The sequence below is a fragment of the Odocoileus virginianus genome, chromosome 4 (genome assembly GCF_023699985.2).
Source record: "Odocoileus virginianus isolate 20LAN1187 ecotype Illinois chromosome 4, Ovbor_1.2, whole genome shotgun sequence".
NCBI lineage: Eukaryota > Metazoa > Chordata > Mammalia > Artiodactyla > Cervidae > Odocoileus > Odocoileus virginianus.
In genome coordinates this window covers 47,382,994-47,402,296 of record NC_069677.1, presented here as the reverse complement: position 1 = coordinate 47,402,296, position 19,303 = coordinate 47,382,994, and the positions used below count along the sequence as shown (strand labels likewise).

The following is a 19,303-nucleotide window of genomic DNA, read 5'->3' as shown; positions in this document are numbered from 1 at the left end:
GCATTGCTTCACTTCCCAATTATTTATTGCTAATATAGAGAGTATAATGATCCTCGGGTATTACTTTTCCAAATAGATGATTGTTTTGAAAAAGAGAATTTCACTGCTTCCTGGAGCTTGAGCCCCCTGTTGAAGGTGGATGGATGTGCCATGCTGTGAACAACTCCATCTGGGGGGGGAGATGTTCAAAGAGAAATTCTCAGGCAGAGTTTTTCGTGGTTGTTTTATTTTTGAAGTTTCTCGGGTTGTCGTCATCTTTGTGTCCTTTTCCCCCTCGCAGGATTTACATCAGCACAGAGCTTACTGAGGCATGTCTTGTCATTTTCCGTTGTAGCCGTGTTAAAAGATAGAGCTATCCACCTCCATTTTCCAGTCTTGGGAGGAAGCCAATCTCTTCAGGAAAGAGCCTTGCCCACAGCTTCAGGCCTGGCAGCCTTTAAGAGACCAAATTCCTCTACACAATCTCTGATAGAAAGCGTCAAAATACTGTTAACTTGAAAGCACAGGCTTAGGTCAAAGGGTCCATTTTGCTTAAAAACTCCCAAAGATTTTCTCCTCTTTCCCTGCAGTCAGTTTTGGGGATGAATGTGTGTATAAAATCAGTGACATGCTTTTATCCCTTTCTTTCCGTTGCTTTAATTCCTTTATGACCATTCCAGATATAAACCACACCCTCATGTTCTCAGCTCCAGTAGAAATGACAGAGAAAAAAAGTAAAATGGTACGTGAATGACTCTCATCTTTTTCCTCCCTTGGGAGCATAAAGAGACTCTTCTTCAAATGCACACCTGATCTTGAAGAAGCAGAGTGAAAATTTTCATACTTCCCCGTTTTCTTTAGGATAAACTTCCATGCCTTGCATTTAAGGCCTAACCATGGGGACTTCCCTGGTGGTCCAGTGGCTAAGACTCCATGTTCCCAATGCAGGGGACCTGGATTTGATCCCTGGGGACTAGATCCCACATGCCAAAACTAAGAATTCACATGCCAGAACTAAAGATCTTGCATGCCACAATGAAAATTGAAGATCCATTGTGTCACACTAAGACCCAGCACAGCCAAATAAAGAAATAAATATTAAAAAAAATATATATATATATATATTTTTTTTTTAAAGGCCATGATCTGAGCCCTGGACAGAAACACCCCTCCCTCCTCACCTTGTCCTCCTGCCCCCACACAGCCGTCAGTCCTTTTCCTTCGCTGTGCTGCCTCAGCCTGGAATCCCTGCCACCCGCACACCTGCTTCTGCCTGTTGCAAGCTGATGCTCTCTGAGGCTCGTGTCACCTCCATCAGGAAACTTTCTCCTTCTCAGTGCATTTTGTTTTCACCTCTATAAGAACCCATTTACAGCTAGTGACATAGAAGTCTGCCTCCCCGATTAGACAACAGGCTCCTTGAGGACAAACGCCTAGTTTTCATTTCCTGCCCTATACACAGAGTGCGTGTTCCATAAATGTGTGTTGGACTGATTGGATTTTCTGCAGTTGGTCCTGTTCTGAGTCCCCAGGATGAGGGTTTTGCATCATAATACCAGAGAGGAGCTCAGATCTGTGCATTGCAACTGGGAGTGGGTGAAGGGGATCCCCCTGCATTGGGAGATCAGAGTCTTAGCCACTGGACCACCAGGGGAGTTCCCATGGTTAGGCCTTGAATGCTGTGCAAAGGAGTTGGAAATTTATCCTAAAGAAAATATGGTAAGTATTCTACTCCTTGTATGTGGCTTATGAGCCTCTTGCCGAGTTGCCATCCCATGTGCTGAGATGAGGGACATTGTGCAGGGAACAAAATGAAAGAGACACACATCCCACCCTTCCCAGTAACAATCATTAAGAATATACCACCACACCTACTTCTCCTTCACCTCGAGAGGTTCCCCAAGGTGAACCTCATGGTCTGTCCCCAAGCACTTCTTCAGAACACCCATGGTCAGTGGAAGCTAGTAGTCATCCTCAAGACACCTTTCTTAATATACTGAATTTTGCAAAGTTTTCATAAACCTTCTTACAATATAGAAGGATAATTTTAGTGCCTCCTGAAACACCAACTATTCCTTGGGCAAAATGTTTCAGCCCAATTGAAGTATTGCACTCATCACCTAGAATGAAAGGTGTCCTATATTGGTCCCAAATGATAAAACTAGGGAATATATCAATTTAAGTAGTACATCAAGATATCTTAAAAAGCTCTTGCTGGGAGAAAGTAGTAAACAGACCTTCATGCCCAGATTCTAGTGGGTTGGTTGGTTGGTTTGTTTGCCTCCATGCGTGGCATGTGGGATCTTAGTTCCTTGACCAAGGATGGAAACCTCGGCCCCTGCATTGGAAGCGTAGAGTCTTAACCACAGGACTGCCAAGGAAGTCTCTGTAGTGGGTTATTTAATGGTTAACAAAAGAAAGGAAATACAGTATGTCCCCATTGACACCAGGCCAAGAGAGGGCTCATTTTCCAGTCCCCTCTTCCTGTGAATGAGAAAACAGGTATCAAATTTGACTTCATTTAAGATTCTACTCAATTTAAGCCTGGTTTCATCCACTGCAGGGAAAAACAATATACTGACTTAATAGGAAGGGGAATTTCAAAGCATTTAGTGCACTATTTGATGCAGGCTTTTTAAATATAAGTTCAGTGAAAAATAAATGAGTAAAATATAAGTTCAATGAAGTTATTTTTATGTCTTGTTCTATAGATTTTTATTTGATTGGAGAATTTTTTCCCCTGGAGGGTTGAAGAATACTTTGTCTTCGTTGTTTTGCCTGGTTGGGGGTACAGTTGTATTTTGCCTTGTTGAGATACAGTGTGTTTGTCTGAGGAGGGAATAACATGTCTGTCACCTTAAATATTAAGAAAATAGTTCTGGAAACAAACTCATCTGCACTTGTTTTTAGGTTGTATATCTGAAAATATAATATATATATTTTACCACAAAAGGAGCACAGTGCTAAGTGCCCAGATGGGAGGGGAAAAAAATCATTTTAACAGGATTTCAGTATGGGCCTGATCTGAAATAGAAATTTAGTACAAGCACATCATTCCTATTTAGAGTGGCACTGGGAGCCTCAAACATCATGATTCAGACATCAAGTGATTCTAAGAAATAAATGTGCCATGCGTATTTTAAGCCAAATGTCTAGTATTTTCTCTTGGAAAGAGAGCGGTGGTGGGGGATTGGAGGGAAATGGGCACATTGCTATGATACATGCCAGTGCTTGCATGCAGAGCAGAGACCTCACCTTCACACACACACACGTGCATGCACGCACACATGCACAGTCTTAGGTAACTAAGACTTCACATGCAGAAGCCCAAGATTAATAGCATAGCGTTCTATTATTTATTTATGCTCTCAGTACCAAGGGAAAATGGGAAATCTCCATGTACTTAGTATTCCCCTGAGCACTGTGTGGAAGCATCAGAAATTACCAAGCTTCCTGAAATAGAAAGTACTTTGACAAAATTGCTCGAATTCAGAAGAAAACAGTCATCCAAAGGCCTAGTGACAGTCAGCGTAGGAGAGCCATTAAGAGGGGAAGAATGCTAAGAGCACAGAAAAACATAATGAGGGCATGAACAATGGTCCCCTCTGAAGCTGCGCCACCCTCAGCCAAGTGACCAACCACAGTTGGCGTTTCTAGTACTCAGGTCTTCAGATGGGCGGAAAGCTTGATGCCTGTGGTTCTCAGTTTTCTTATATGCATAAACGATTGACACTCTTGTCTCCTTCCAACGCTTTAACCTCCTCCACTGCACACTCCCAATGCCATTAGTTTAACTTTTTAAATTTACAGTGAAAAGTCCTCTGCAAAACAATATGCAGATCTTCATGGTTTATCTGGCTATCGGAATACCTTATTTGAAAAGCAAAGCAAATTTAGATGAATACTGCACAGAAGAAAAAAAATAATTTTAAAAGAGAGTATAAATCAGTGTCAGTTTGTGTAGCACATGGAATTTGGAGGCCAAGGCTGAAGGAGAGGTGGTGGGAAGCTGAAGGGTTAATCAGGATGCAATAAGACTTTCCATTAATAAGAATAGGAAGATCTTTTGACAGTGCATAAGTGATTTCCCAGTAATGCGGTCTGTGTTTTCAGAGTCAATAATTTCCACCAGTGGCCGATAATGATCATTTAAAAGCATTAGCTCACGTGACCAATGTGCCTCACAGTTCAAATTATGGCTTGACAGGAAACTGAAGCTCTCCATTCTGGTCCTTGAATTTCAGGGCAGGGGAGGGTGAGTGGAGGCCCTTTCAACCTCAGGGATTGTAAGTGGCTTTATGTACATTTTCTAAGAGGAAGCATTAGTATCTGGCCCCATGTTTTGCAGGCAGAGTTCATTTTAGAGAGGGCAGCGGTGGAGGAAGTGAAAGGTTTAGTCATTCAGTTGTGTTCAGACTCCTCTATTCATGGGATTCTCCAGGCAGGAATCCTGGAGTGGGTAGTCATGCCCTCCTCCAGGATATCTTCCTGACCCAGGGATTGAACCCAGGTCTCCTGCATGGCAGGCAGATTCTTTACTGTCTGAGCCACCACGGAAGCCCGGTAAGGAAGGAACCAGGAAAAATTCTGTGTAGGAAGGACACGACTGACTGTTCTCCTCTTGTTTGTGCGTGGCTGCTACAAAACCACCAAACATTAAGTTCAGCTCAAGTGTTCTAAGTGGTGGTTTGTTTTTTCATTTCCTGTATTCATCTGAACCAGTTGGAAGTGAAATTAATTACAGTATTGATCCCAAGCATGTAAAGTCAGGGTCTTATCACCAAGCCTAGAAATATGATCGAAAATAAGATAATGGCTTATACTGAATTTTTTCAAGGTCTCAAGCTGTGCTTCTGAAGTTTAAAGTACACTCAAAAATCTTAGAACACTTGTAAGACTGCAGGTTTTTATTCAGTAGGTCTGGGGTGGGAGCTGAGAGTTTGCATTTCCTGTCCACTCCCAGGTGATGTGGATGCTGTGGCTGGAGGACACAGTGCAAAGAAAGCACCAAAGATCAGTCCATGTGATAGGAAGATAGTCTATATTTTAAGCTGGCACAAGCCATCCAGATAGTAATGATACAGCTCCTTCTGGAAAGGGTCTAGGCTATGAACATATGTCCCGAGCACTCATTTAGGGAGGGTGCAAAATACATTCATCACCACTGGAGACCAACTTTCTAAAGAAGGTGTTTTATCACTTGTCTCTATATAGTACTTCGTAGAGGATCACTTATGCCAAAAAAAGGTATAGGGGGTAGAGAAGGAGAATGGTTTTTCTTACTTTCTTGGGACTAACCCTTGTTCCTATTGTACAGCTGGGAAATTTCCATCTTGGATTTTGAGATACCCTTCTCCAAAAGGTAATCTGTTATAAATGTATATGCATTTATATATACATATATATGTGTATGTATGTGGTCAATATATTATTGGTGTATATAAATTAATTTGAATATGTTTATACATATACATAGTTAATGCTGAGAGTTCAGTCCTTTTAACTGTTTATTTAAGGCCACCCTGTTAAAACAAACCTGAAGAAGGGCATGGCAACCCACTCCAGTATTCTTGCCTGGAGAGTCCTATGAAGAGAGGAGTCTAGCCAGCTACAGTCTATGGGGTCATAGAGTCGAACATGACTGAAACAATTTAGAATGTGTGCATGCATGTTAAAATTAAAGTCAAAAGATAATAACCAGACATATAGTTTTATGTACTTTACTAAGTCTTGTAATATCTAAGTTTTTATTGGGAATTCCCTGGTGGTCCAGTGGTTAGGACTCAGAACTTTCACTGCCGTGGCCTGGGTTCAATCCCTGGTCGGGGAACTAAGATCTCACAAACTGTGTGGCATGGCCAAATAAATAAATAAATTTTTATAATTGCATGCATGTTAGCTCTTGATTATAGATAGCTAAATGGGCTAGATGCTGACCTAGGTAAGAGGCTGAAATCACTGAAATTCATGGTAGGCCCCCTCCTTCAACCTGAGCAGACCCATGTTTACTTACCTCTTAAATGTATGTGGTTTCCAAAAGAGATTTCCGTTGAAAAGCACTCATATAAACTATTAATGTTTGCTTCCATGGACAGCATTCCATGGAAACATTGTAAGCAGCCCAAACCTTTCTCCTCTGTGCCTGTATCTATTCAACAGCCATTCATCTTCCACTTAACATGTGGGAGGTGGTGTCTAGATGCTGTGGGAAAAACAAGGTGAGTAACACGAATTTCTGTGCTCTTAGAGAAAGGCTTGAAACTGTAACGGTGTTAGAGAAAAACCATTATCAGTCTAAAAGCAGCAGGGTAAACCTGAAAGGAAAGGTCACTGTACAGTGTGTTAGGTCACAACTATTGATGAAGGAGTTTTTATTTCATTCCTTGAGGTCTGATCCTCAGGAGACAGCAGTGACACGTGCTGAATGTTACAGATATGTGATTTAGAAAATAGTGTCAGCATTTGATATCATTTTTAAAAGCTACGTTTGATTATTCTTTGTTTGATTATTCTGTTGGGTACAGTTGTTTTTTACAGAGGCAACCAGTAGGAGGCAGTCTCGCACACCCATTTAGAATATGGGCCACAGAAGCGAATTCTGTGCTTCAGATTCTGGCCTGACTGGGCAAGCTGCCACACTGGGGCAATTCCCTAGCCTCACTGATTTCTCACTCCACTGTGAAATGCAGCTTGATAATAATATCCACCTCAGAGGGTTCCTGTGAGGACTGAAGACAAATGTAAGAGGCACTGTAACGTACCTGGCCCACAGCAACCCCTAGTAGAGGGTATGCCGTGTGTGCTAGGTAGCTTCAGTCGTGTCTGACTTTGCGACTCCATGGACTGTAGCCCACCAGGCTCCTCTGTCCATGGGATTCTCCAGGCAAGAATACCAGAGTGGGTAACTATTCCCTTCCCTGGGGGATCTTCCCACCCCAGGGATCGAACCCACGTCTCTTATGTCTCCTGTATTGGCAAGCGAGTTCTTTAGCACTAGCGCCATCTGGGAAGCATGTTAATATATGTCGTGTAATAAGATGTGTGCTTCCTTCATGTTAACTAGCCTCCTTTGGCAGAGTTTAGTATGCAGAGGGTCCTTCAAAGTCGAGCATCCTTTATTTTAACCCCAGAGCCTTACCTCTAGAAAACTGTTTGGCTCTGGGAACACCCATTGCATGGCAGTACTCAGTGACCAGCATGGCCTCTCAGGCCTGGAGGGTGTACCGGGCTTCTTGCATGCAGGTGGTGGGACCCCTGCCCAGAGCAAGGGTCCTGGGGTCTGGAGGAGATTAAGACAGGGGAGATCTCTGCTAGGGAGAAGGCCTGCCCGAAGGGAAGTGTGGCTTGGGAGACACAGCTCCATCAGGCTGTCTGACAAAGGCACAGGACAGTCTCAGGAACTGGGCTGGGGGATGAGGGTAGAGTTAAGCAGGGGTTTGGATGTGAGTTAGGGGCGATAGAGCAAAGTATTTGCTTTATGGAAGTAGTGCTACAGAAAACCACATTAAGACAACTTTATCCTACAAGTCTTCCACAAATTGATTTTATTTTTTAATTTGTGGAGAGAAAATACTCAACAAGAGATGTGAGCACATCAGCAGAGGTGCAGATGCCAAGAGCTGTCTTGAACAGCATTTTGCCCTAGAACTCTGTCTTAACAGCGTTGGAGCTGGTCAGGAATTCACGCTGGAAAACCTATTGACTAGTACATTTACTGCTTCCTGTGTAAACCCGTCAGACTGTAAGATTATGCTGCTAAATGGAGCCTTGGCCTTTGAATTCTTCTTTGACCTGTTTCTCCTGCACACAGTAACTTTCAAAAAAAATACCGCGTATATATTTTAGTTTATGGCCATAGTAACTTGATAACAAGGAGCGTGTGTTTATGTGCACGCTTGTTTGTCTGCTTCTTGCATCAAAACATCCTGCAGCTGTGGGCCTTTTCCTTCTCTGTACATAAAGCCAGTAAACAAAGCCAAAAGCCATGGGAAAAGGGTGGAAAGAGCAGCAGTAAGGAACGTCCTCTTTTGTGAAAAAGCCCGCCACCGGCTCTTAGAGAAAAGTTGATGGATCTTTTTCTCCTGCCTATATTAATAGAACAAAGCAACGATTCTGAGGGCAGAGGGGTCCCTCTCTGTGTCAGAGATGAATTTCATTCTTGTGCTGGGGTTTCTCCCTGAAGGTGACACTTTCACGTTTGATTATTGGTTATAGGAAAAAGGCAAGGGGGAAAAGGCAAACCTCTATCTTACAGGTTAACTTTTAAATTATACTGTTTGGTTTTGTCATGCAATACCCGGCTTTTAACTCGCCAGTGAAGTCTGTGAGGCAGGGCTTTGCATCTATTTTTATCCTGTACACTCTACCCCTGGTTCAGAATAAGGTTGCTGGATTCCTCCAGAACTCTTATCCACACTCAGCCCTGAAGCGGGAAGTTCAGGGGTTAAATTGGCTTTTCCTGGATTGGGGGTAGAGAAGGTGCTGGGGAGAGGCATCCGGGCAGGATTCAGGGGAAAAAGGTGACAGCAGATGTGGAAAGGCTGGACTCTTAACCAGCCAAGTGTCAGGACAGAGTAAGCCTTAGAGAACAGCAGCTGCCCCTGTGCCGGGCGCGGGACAGACCAGGGAGGCCGGGTGGGGCGGCGTCTTTGGGACTGAAGGGGCAAGGTCACACACAGCCGGACACAGACTCTTAGCTGGCTCTCCATGTCAGCATGAGCGGGAGCCAGGGTCCCGAGCAACGGCACATCAGCCTCTCGGGATTCATGGGAGCTTATTTCTTAAGCGAAATTGTAAAGAGTTAAAAGGATGGATTTGGACAGTGATGGAATGGATGACATCATCAGTAAAGAATCCCCATTGGATATGGAGGGGAATTATAAAAAGGTAAGGGGGGAGAGCTCTTTTGTTTGTAAACAATCGGGCCATTTTTCAAACTGGGAGAAAGATAACCCTTGAGGAGTGGCCAGATTCCACGCTCAGTGGCCATTGCCATAATATATTCAGGAAAGCTTAATGCACAGAATCGGACACATTGAGTTGGGAGAATACTTCTTTCTGCTTTTTTCTGCTTGTATTCATTAATATACTATAGCAGTAACTAGAATACACATGTTGTTCTCCTGAAGTTAAAGAAAAATTCTCTTATGTTTGGAGTTTCTAGTTAGGCTTTTTATGAAAGGAATAAAATTTTACATTATTGACATGTTGACAGTTCACCTGTAAGAAATAATTACTAGCATGTTGAATCCATCTTTCTAAGTTTGACCTTTTTTTTCAGTTTATCTTTTTAAACAATGAAAACTATGAAGTTTTACTAAGAAAAGTGTGGGGTTTAAAAAAAAAACCGGTGCAGTATCTGCTAATTCTTTGCTTGCATTTTCTTTTGCAAGCCAGTAAATATATTTTTGGTATGTTTTATATGGTAATTGTTTCATAATAACAGCCCCAAGTAAAAATAGCTTTAGTTATATGGGTGAGGTCATGAAATTAAACTGCCAGTATATACTTGTCTGTCCACAGAAGGCTAAACACTATGTTCTTCCCCCTTATTATTTCCTGTAAGTCAAGTGTAGGTCACGACACAGCACAGTATGAAAAATCAGGGCCTGGAAAGAAAGACTTCTTTTCCCTCAAAAGCAAATGACCTAAAACAGTAGAACTTGCTCCTAAATTTTTAATTTGATCAAATATGTCACCAACTTTTTTTTCCCCCCTAGACTGAGATAGAAGATCTATCTGTCTTAATAGATCTTTATATATAATAATGTAAAATATGGCAGTTTAGATCTTATATGCATAATTGTGTGTGCGTATGGGGGCTGTTTAAGTATATCCTTTATTTCTTAGGGCTGTTCAAATAGTTTCTTTTCTTTCTCAGAAACTGAAACTTACATGTGTAAAAGAGGTTTAAATGACCTACAGTGTTGCTCTGTGTGGGTTTTGTCCTTTGTGATCCCCAAAAGGAAATGAGGGCCCAAGGGGATAAATGCTCAGAGTCCTGAAACCCTGACACTTCTCTGATGTCCCCTCCTGCCGGAAGTGGGTGTGCAAACGATCCTTGGGACGCTCAGCAGTCAGAGTCCTTACCCAACCCGGCTGAACAAGTGCGCAGTTCTCCTGTTGCCTCTATATTCAGTGCCAAGGACTGGTCGCATTTTCTCTGTCATGGCATTTCTCAAAAAGGAAAGTGTAGGTCGGTTTTCACTTAGGAAAAATGAAAGACATACCATTTGCTAATGCAATAACAATAAAGTAATGCCCACTGTAGTTTTATCTGCCTAGAAACAGAGAGAGCCCAGATGCCAGGAATGGCTGAACCATGATCTGCGGGCTACGTGATAACAATGCTGCCTGAAGTGTCAAACATGAAATGCTCAAGTAGCTTTAACACCTCAGCAACAACAAAACAGAGTTGCATTGTATCACCCTTTATCTCACTAAGGCAGTAGCACACACGTGTGACTTTAGGAGGAATTGTATCTGAGAGGTTAGCACAGAAGACTACTAGATGAAACTCCTAGATGTGGAAACACCCAGAGATCAGTATGTGTCATTCTGGACCCTAAACCTGAGAGTCATTCTCTAGTCATTTTAGCTTTTTTATCTACCTTTCTCAGGCAAAGTGTTTTCAAATGTATACATATCATGGAACTATGAAGGCTTCATTATGCTTTAAAAAAAAAGAACTATTAACCATTTCATTAAGAATGTTTACTGAAACCAGGTGATATGGGCCTTCTTTAAAACACAAAAGATAAGAAAGAAGTTACCTAAAATAAAAATCACTTTTCCTAATTAGAACCTTCCTTTTCTAAGTTTTTTTCCCTCTAACTTTTTTTTTCCTTTCTTTCTTTTTCTTTTCTTTTCTTTCTTTTTTTTTTTTTTTTTCTGTTTGGTTTACTAAGTAGAAAATTAACTTAGATACTTAGATGCCATAAAGCAGTGGTCTGCAGGCTTTTTTGATCTCATATTTATCAGTAAAATGTTTTTGAACCCAAGCTGTTAACATACACGTATCCCACTCATAATTACACACGCATGCTATGTCACTTCAGCTGTGTCCGACTCTTTGAGACCCTATGGACCATAGCCCTCCGGACTCTTCTGTCCATGGGATTCTCCAGACTCTAAGAATACTGGAGTGGGTTGCCACGCCCTCCCCTAGGGGATCTTCCTGACCCAGGGATTGAACCTGAGTCTCTTATGTCTTCTGCATTGGCAGGCAGATTCTTTGCCACTAGCGCCACCTGGGAAGCCCCATAATTACACATATACCGCTGTAAAATTCCATCTTGTGTGTATGAAGCTTATACACTAGTCCTTTGGTATCCACAGGGGATTGGTTTCAGGATCCCCACAGATTCTGAAATCCCAGGATGCTCAAGCATGACATAGTATTTGCATATAACACACACATCCTCCTGTATACTTTAAATAATCTTCAGATGACTTATAGCACCTCTCTCTGACCTCTGAGTGCTCAGTCATGCCTGACTCTGTGACCCCATGGACTGTAGCACAGCAGACTGCTCTGTCCATGGGATTTCCCAGGCAGGAATACTAGAGTGGGTTGGCATTTCCTCCTTCAGGGGATCTTCCGGACCCAGAGATCGAACCCACGTCTCCTGTGTCTTCTGCTTTGCAGGCAGATTCTTTACCTAGTGAGCTATCAGGGAAGCCTGCTTACTACTACCTAATACAGTGCAAATGCTATGTAAATAATTGGAAATACAATGTAAATGCTATCCAAATAGCTGCTGGATGCATGGCCAATTCACGTTTTGCTTTTTGGAACTTTCTGGAAGTATTTTTCCAAGTATTTTTGATCTGTGGTTGGTTGAATCCACAGATGCAGAATCTGTAGATGTGGAGGACTGACGTAACACAAATAGGTATTTTCAAAACTAAGATGTTTAAAATATAACCAAAAGCAAAAGTTTTAGTTATTTCTTCTTTCACCTCCTTATATTCTGAGGTCAGTTGTCCAAAACAATTTGAAAATTGGTATTTCCCTGCCTGGGTACAATAGAATTTCCTGGAGCAGTTGCACTAATAAATACCACCCTGTGTATAGCGATTATTTTACAAGGTTGTTTTAAAGTCAGGCAAACAGCCTTCAGGGGAAAGGTCATTTTACAATGACTGAAATTAGATTCCACCCAGGCAGAGGAAGGAAAAGAGTGCGCATCTGTTTCGTTTCCTTGGGGAAGGTCCTGTTGGTAAGAAAGATGTTTCATTAAGGACCGCTGGTTTATTCAGTAACAGTAGTAAGACTGTACTCAACAGAAAACACAGCTGAGTATCTAGAAAGGAAAACCTGCACCTTGGCAGAATCCGGGGTGTGAACGTTCGGTCCGTTATGGCCCCGCCTTGCTCTGAGCAGCCTCTGGCCCTTTGATCACACAGCCCATTGTCTTCAAGACACAAAGGCACACAGGTGAGTGTCCTGATTCCTTCAGCTGTCACTCACCTAGAGCCCTTCTGGGTCCCTGGCGCTGTGCTCGGGGCCAGGATCACAGAAGGGAGCTTGGGGTTTCCCTCAGGGAGCTTACAGTCCTCATGGGGAGGTTCACGTACAAATAGGCTGCCCTGAAATTGATGCCACCTGGAAGGACGTTCAGATGGCCAGTGTGGACCCAGAAAAGGCACAGCCATGCCATCTCAGGGCGGGCCATAGATCCAAATTGTACCAGTGCGGGGGGGTGGCGGGTAAGTCAAGAAAATTTAACATGAAATACAGCAGAAGACTGGCTCCAGCTTGGCCCCAGAGCAGAGCAAACGCAGGGAAGCCGGCCTGGCTTTCTGTCCCCGGGCTACCCCTGGCGGGAGGAGCCGCAGCCGTGTGTGGCTGGAGGATGGGCAGGCAGGCTTTGTTTCTCCGGGGTGCCGTCTCCAGCGTGGTGCATCCAATTACGGTGAAAGATTAGGGAGGAGCCCGTGAAAAAATTAAAAGGCTGGAAGGAACAATATTTAAAGTGAAGCCACAGCTGCGCCTCATGTTTTTTTAAAAAGGTGAATGGAAATGACTGCTTGAGATAAACTGCAATAAACAGGAACCCAGAATGCCAGCTGCCATTCCAGACGAGCGCTCTGCCCGCCCCACGCAATTACTGGGGAAAAGCAGCCGTCGACCTCTGAGCACCCTCACGTCTTCCTATCTGTGGGGCTGGATGCCCTTGAGGACCTCCGCTGAGTTGCTGAACCCTGGAGGACAGCCCCACCTCAGCCCCCCAGGGACAGTCTCTTCCACTCTCTGGGCCGGAGTCTCCTTTTCTTTCAAGGGAGAAATTGGCGGGATTGGTTTTAGGTCTTGCAAATATGAAGCCTCTTGGCTCCCCGTTCAGGCTTCTTTGCATGGTATCACCTGGTTGGTTCACCTTGGTGAGCCAGCGTGGTCAGGGAATGGGTTGTTTCAGAACCCATAGATTTTCCGGATATATGATATGTGGATTTTGTCTCAGTTTAAAAAAGACTCACACACACAGTTTGTGGGAGGGAGAGTGGGTTTATTTATTAACTGAGATACAATTCACATACCTTAAGATTCATGTTTCCAAGTGTACACTTTAATGGTTTTCATTATATTCATAGGGTTCTACAAACCACTGCTATCTAATTCAGAATGTTTTCATTAGCTCCCCTCCTAAAATAAACCTGTTTCCATTAGCAATTACTCCTAATTCCTACCCACCCACCCCCAACAATTATTAATCCACTTTCTGTCTTTATAGATCTGTCTGTTCTGGACATTTCTGGATCTCTCTCATCCCTTTCTCCACTCTTCTCAGCAGCTTACCCCCACCCCTCCCTTTAATATTAACAACTGGACCATTTAATGAGTTTCTCTCTGGGTCAGACACTGGGTCAAGTACTTTCTATATAGTATTTTATTTCCTCCTTAATACAACCTAAAAAATAAGGTATCTTCATCCTTTTTTTTTTTTTTTTTTTTTTTTTTCAGAAAAAGAAACTGGGGCTTAAAGTGTTTTCATAACTTGCACTATTAAGTGTCACAGTGAAGAGGTTAACTTGGGTCTCCTTGGCTCTGATTGCCCTGCTCCGGTCTCCTGCACTCCTTCCTGGTCACGCACATGTGTTTAACTCCCCCAGATGGGCAGCCCACCCTGACGTGGGAGGTAGGGGACCCAGCTTCCTGTGGCTGATTGTAGTTGGGCCATTTCATCACCTTGCAGTGGGTGTTTTGAACTGTTGTGTTCTGACAATGATACCGAATGACTGAGATGGTTTTACCGACTTGTGAGATGTTGCCTGTTAAAAATAGAGTCCCAGATAACACTGTCCTGTTAAAAGTAGTCTCTGAAGGCAGTCATTTGAGAAAAGAGGAGAGCTGAAGGTGCACCCAGCATTTCTGTCTGCCTTCTTTTGTTGAAGTCCTCTCCCAATAGCTGGAGGAAGAAGAATGCAGTCAATAGGCCAAACCATCCTCAGGATTAACCAAGAGTAAAAAAAAAAAATCTCCATCCTCTGGACTGGTATCCCATCACTTTTGATGTTGGCAAATTTTTAAGTAAAATAGGTGTCAGGAGGCTCCTGGGCCCTGCTTGGATACCCGTCCTGGACTTGATCCAAGGGCAGCTCTCTCCTGAGTACTGATGTTGAGCAAGCCAAACCCAGGCCTCAACATTGCCCAACAGCCCAGCCTGACATCTAGTCCAAAGGACTTGTTTAGGCAGATCAGTGTAAGGATGCAAAGATAAGAGATTTCAACAGCACTTCAGGAAACTTTTCTGGATTGTTTAGTGTAAGTGTCTGAAATAGAAAATGTTAGAAAGACAAACTGGAAAAAAAAGCACCCAGATTTAATATCCATTTCAGTGATACAGTGGGAAGATACTTGGTTATTTAACTTACATTTCCACTAAGAATCAAAAAGGCTTTCCCGGGGGATGAAATCAGATGCGAATAACCTGCCCAGAGCAAGTATTTCTGCCCTTGCCGTTCAAAAGCATACAGTCTGTATTCTTACAGAATGCTGTGTTCATATTTTGATCTTGTGACAAACCCGTAGTTGTTTCAGTGAGAAAATAATTAGAAAGTACTATCAATATTTGGGGGGGGGGGGTTGTTTTTATTTTTTGTTTAAAAGAAAATTTTCTGAATTAATAGCTTGTCCTTCTGGTTCCTAATGTTTAAAAGTCTCGGACTCCTTCACACTTGAATGCTGCCTTTATTTTAGAGTAAAAGTTCCTTTCTTAAGGAGAGAAATAAGAGTCACTTTTATGCTCCTAAAGGAAGAGTTCTTTTCTGCAGGGAGCTCCAGAATCCCAGTTGCATTCCCTGGTAGATGCTGCTAATAGCAATGATGCCAGATATCACTAGGCAATGAAGCAACAGGCACATTAATTGCTTCAAAACAGGCATCCTGTCAAGGCCTCGGCAGAGAGCAGCCAGCTACCAATGCAATGCACCTGGATCCGGAGTCTGGACAGTCCACAGGCAACACAGTTGTGCTCAATTGAAGAAGTACCAGCTTTGTGCCTTGTGTAGCTCCTTGATCGGTTCAGGTGTTTAAAGCCATGGTTCTCAAGGGGTTTGAGCCAGCAGCATCTGGGAGCTTGTTAGAAATGCACTTTCTCAGCCTCACCCCAGACCTTCTGAATCAGAGAAATAGTGTCTGGTTTTGCAAACCCTCTGGGTGATTCTCATGCATAATCAAATTTGAGCACTGCTGATTTAAAGACACTTGTGAGCAGAGAGAGAGGACCACGTTGTGCGGTCCCCACCTATGCACTTCTGCGTTTGGCATGCCGGCTTCACAGTAAGGTCCCTACAGCCGGAGTTTCTTCCTGGGCCATGGGGGACCAGGGTTTCCATCAGCTCCTGGACTAATACAGCTGCCAGCCCTCAGGAGGTTTATCCTCAGTGGCACATTGCTTTCCTTTTCCCCACTGGTGGAAAATGTTTATATCATCACTTTAACAGACATTTCCTGAGACTTATGTGGGATGCCTAGGTGAAAGATGGGAGAAAGAACATTCATGCCCGGAGGCTTCTTGAGCTTAGAGAGGGAGAGAGGACCTTCTGTGAGCCAACTAACTCCTCACAACTCCTGTAGCATGTTAGATATGCAAGGTCTCAAGAATGGGGTTGATATATATACCCTACTGTGTGTAAAAGAGATAGCTGGTAGGAAGTAGGTACATACTCAGGGAGCTCACCTCTGTGACCTAGACTGGTGGGATGGGGGCGGGGTGGAAGGGAGGCTCAAGTGGGAGGGGAGATATTTATACATGTAGCTGATTCACATCATTGTTCAGCAGAAACTCGCACAGCATTGGAAGCAGCTTTGTGTGTGGGCTAAGTTGCTTCCGTCGTGTCTGACTCTTTGCAACCCTATGGGTTGTTGCCTACCAGGCTCCTCTGTCCATGGGATTCTCCAGGGAAGAATACCGGAGTGGGTTACCACCGCCCTCCTCCAGGGGATCTCCCCAACCCAGGGATCGAACCCGCATCTTTTACATCTCCTGCGTTGGCAGGCGGGTTCTTTACCACCTGGTAAGCCCAAAGCAGCTATACCCCGATTTTAAAAAAGAAAAAGAAAGAAATGCAAGCTCTCTGGCCTGGCGCTAAATCAGAACGTACATCCCCAGGTGATTGGTATGCACCCTGAGGTATAAGAAGCCGTGACAGAGTTAACTTAGCAACCTTAGCGAGGCAGGAAGGAGACTGCTGGAAGTGGTATCTTACAGGATTTGTAGTGAATCGTACTGAGACAGCATGGTGAAATAAGCACATCCAATAATAACAGGCTATTTCTGTTCCCATAGTGAACAGGTAGATGTAGGAAACCATGGAGCTGGGAAGGAGGGGAAGATCAACCCAGGGAAGAGATGGAAAACAAGAAACCAGGGAGAAATGTTTTCCTTTCCCCTACTTCCTTCCCCATAACTGAATCCCTTTCAGACTCAGGTTGTCACTGCGCCTAAGCTCACATCTGCCTTTGTTCCCAACGTGCCGCTGAATCGTTTGCATCAGCTTCTCTAAGCCAAGCTTCCTTACGTGTCTTCCTGCTTTAGGGAGTTTAAGGAACCCCTTCCTCTGGCTCAGGCGCTTTCCGGCTACATGGGACCAGCATCTGTCCTGGGGTCAGAAGGAAGCAGCTGCTGGCAGTGTCCTGAGCACCAGCTGGCTATAGGTTTAGGCGCAGGGTGTTGTGTGTTTCTGAGAACCCTGGTGGGCCTGCAGCTGCCCTCACGAAAATACAGTGCGTCAAATAAAGTTTAGAAATGTGCAAAATACACAATTTTCTGCTTATAAATTTATAAGATCAGCATGTGGAAGACTAGGTGGCTCCTGCATCAGCGACCAGATGCTGCGAGCAAGGTGAACAGAAATGAGAGAGACGAAGACAGAATCGGAGGAGGGGTGTGGGTAACAGGTGTGTAAGAACTGGGTACAGCCACATCCCAGAGAAAGTATGAAAAGAACTTGGGATGGACCAGATTTGGAGATGGAAAGAATCTGCCTGCCAGTGCAGGGAGACTCAAGTTCAATCCCTGGGTTGGGAAGATCCTTTGAAGGAGGAAATGGCAACCCACTCCAGTATTCTTGCCTGGGAAAATTAATTCCATGGACAGAGGATACTGGCAGGCTACAGTCCATGGGGTCGCAAAAGAGTCGGACATGACTGGGCACTGCTTTTCCCGAAGCCCGTCTTGATTCTTGTCGAGTTTGGGGAGTTACAACAGAACAGTGGTGCGATGGGAAAGGCTGAGCCCCGGCGTTTGGAGTATCGAAGGGCTCAGTGGTCCATGTTCTGAGATCTCGGCTCGCATGATGCCCTCAAAAGCCACTGTGAGCCTTACCTGCCCAGGCTCGGGGCGGCAGTAGGAAATTCGGTGATGGGTGAGGACAGAAACCGCCTGTGACTGGACAGTGGTGAGTCTGCGAGAGCATTTTCTCTCTTGATGGGGGTCGTGAGAGCCATTCTGTCTCATAGTGACGAGCCGCTCCTCCTCAGGTGCCCCCTTGCATTTTGCTAGCAACATCGATTTTAGATGTTTCACTTTGGTTTTATGACAGTATTTCCCAAGGCTGTCTTAGGAGTGGACGTGACTCAACTTGCCATAAACACAGTCGGAGAGTGTAGTTTTGTGTTCACACCTCCTTTTCTTGTGCACTTTGCTGTTCTTCACCCTGGGGCATCTTTGGGCTTTGGTGGCTTAGAGGACATAATTGCCCTGCAGGTATAATTCCTTCTTAGAGAACAAAAGAACTTCGGAACTATACTATAGAACTTCAGAACTATATGTGCACACACATAGACTTAAAAAATACTTAGAGCCTTGAAGTTGAGAGTTATGTTTTATATGGTGGGGATTTTTAGGACTTTAAGCCCAGTAGTCAGCATCTCAAGTAACCCTGAGAGAACTGCTCCGAGGAGGCATCAAGGGGAAGTTCAGTTCCATATGTAAATAGATAGCCAATGGGAATTTGCTATATGACTCAGGGAACTTAAACTGGGGCTCAGTAACAACCTAGAGGGGTGGGATGTGGAGAGAGGCGGGAGGGATGTTCAAGTAGGAGGGGAAGTGGGTAAACCTATGGCTGATTCATGCTGATGTTTGGTAGAAACCAATGCAATACTGTAAGGCAATTATCCTTCAATTAAAAAGAAAAGTTTTGCAATAAAGGGCAGATGATCTGAACAGCAAAAGATGACTTAATTAAAGAAAACCAGATATCCCAAATTAAGGGATTTAGCACTTTTCTATGCATGGGAAGATGCTAGAGTCTAGGCTTACTGAAATCATTTCTTTGATATGATTTCTGGCCTCAGCTATCTGGGGCCAGTATGTGTTTTTACTTCCCAAGTTTCCTCAGGGTTCAGTGTAGGGAGTGGCTGCAGTCTGATGACTGCTAAATGGCAGATATTCTTTCCTTCCTGAGTTTCCTCAAGGCTTGCCAACTCACGTTAGAGGGCCGCAATTGCCAACGACTACGGTATCCTTTGTTTACTGACATGGCAAGGAATATTCCATCTCACACACACACACACACACACACACACACTCCTACTTTACACATGTGGGCAACTGGAAGGAAATTGGGTTCCAACTGTTGAAGTTTAAGAGAAAAACTGTTTTACTAGTCATTTGAATATAGGAATTTGAAATGTTAGGAATCACATTTTTTCCAGAAGGAAGATTGAGCAGTGATGGCAAGAGAGTGGCTCTGATGAGAAGATATTTGTGTTATAAATATTTGTGATTATGATTAGCCATGTTTTAGTATATGTTTTGAAGTCAGGTGTGTTCTTTTCTGAGAAAGCGTCACATCCATTTCAGGAAAGAAGTCGATA

At 43.8% G+C, this 19,303-nt stretch overlaps 1 protein-coding gene across 6 annotated transcripts in view; it reads left to right on the top strand.

Annotated features, from left to right (window-relative positions):
- LOC110130659 (schwannomin-interacting protein 1) overlaps nt 1-19,303 on the top strand; it is an 846,110-nt gene that overhangs the window by 788,474 nt on the left and 38,333 nt on the right. The window contains exon 1 of one of the 6 annotated variants that reach the window (XM_020882814.2): nt 8,688-8,865. The exons of the other annotated variants lie outside the window; for them this stretch is intronic. Coding sequence (XP_020738473.1) covers nt 8,788-8,865 — 78 coding nt within the window. The 5' untranslated portion in view covers nt 8,688-8,787. Of the gene's footprint in view, nt 1-8,687; nt 8,866-19,303 lie in introns of those variants that run through there. 6 annotated transcript variants of the gene reach the window in all.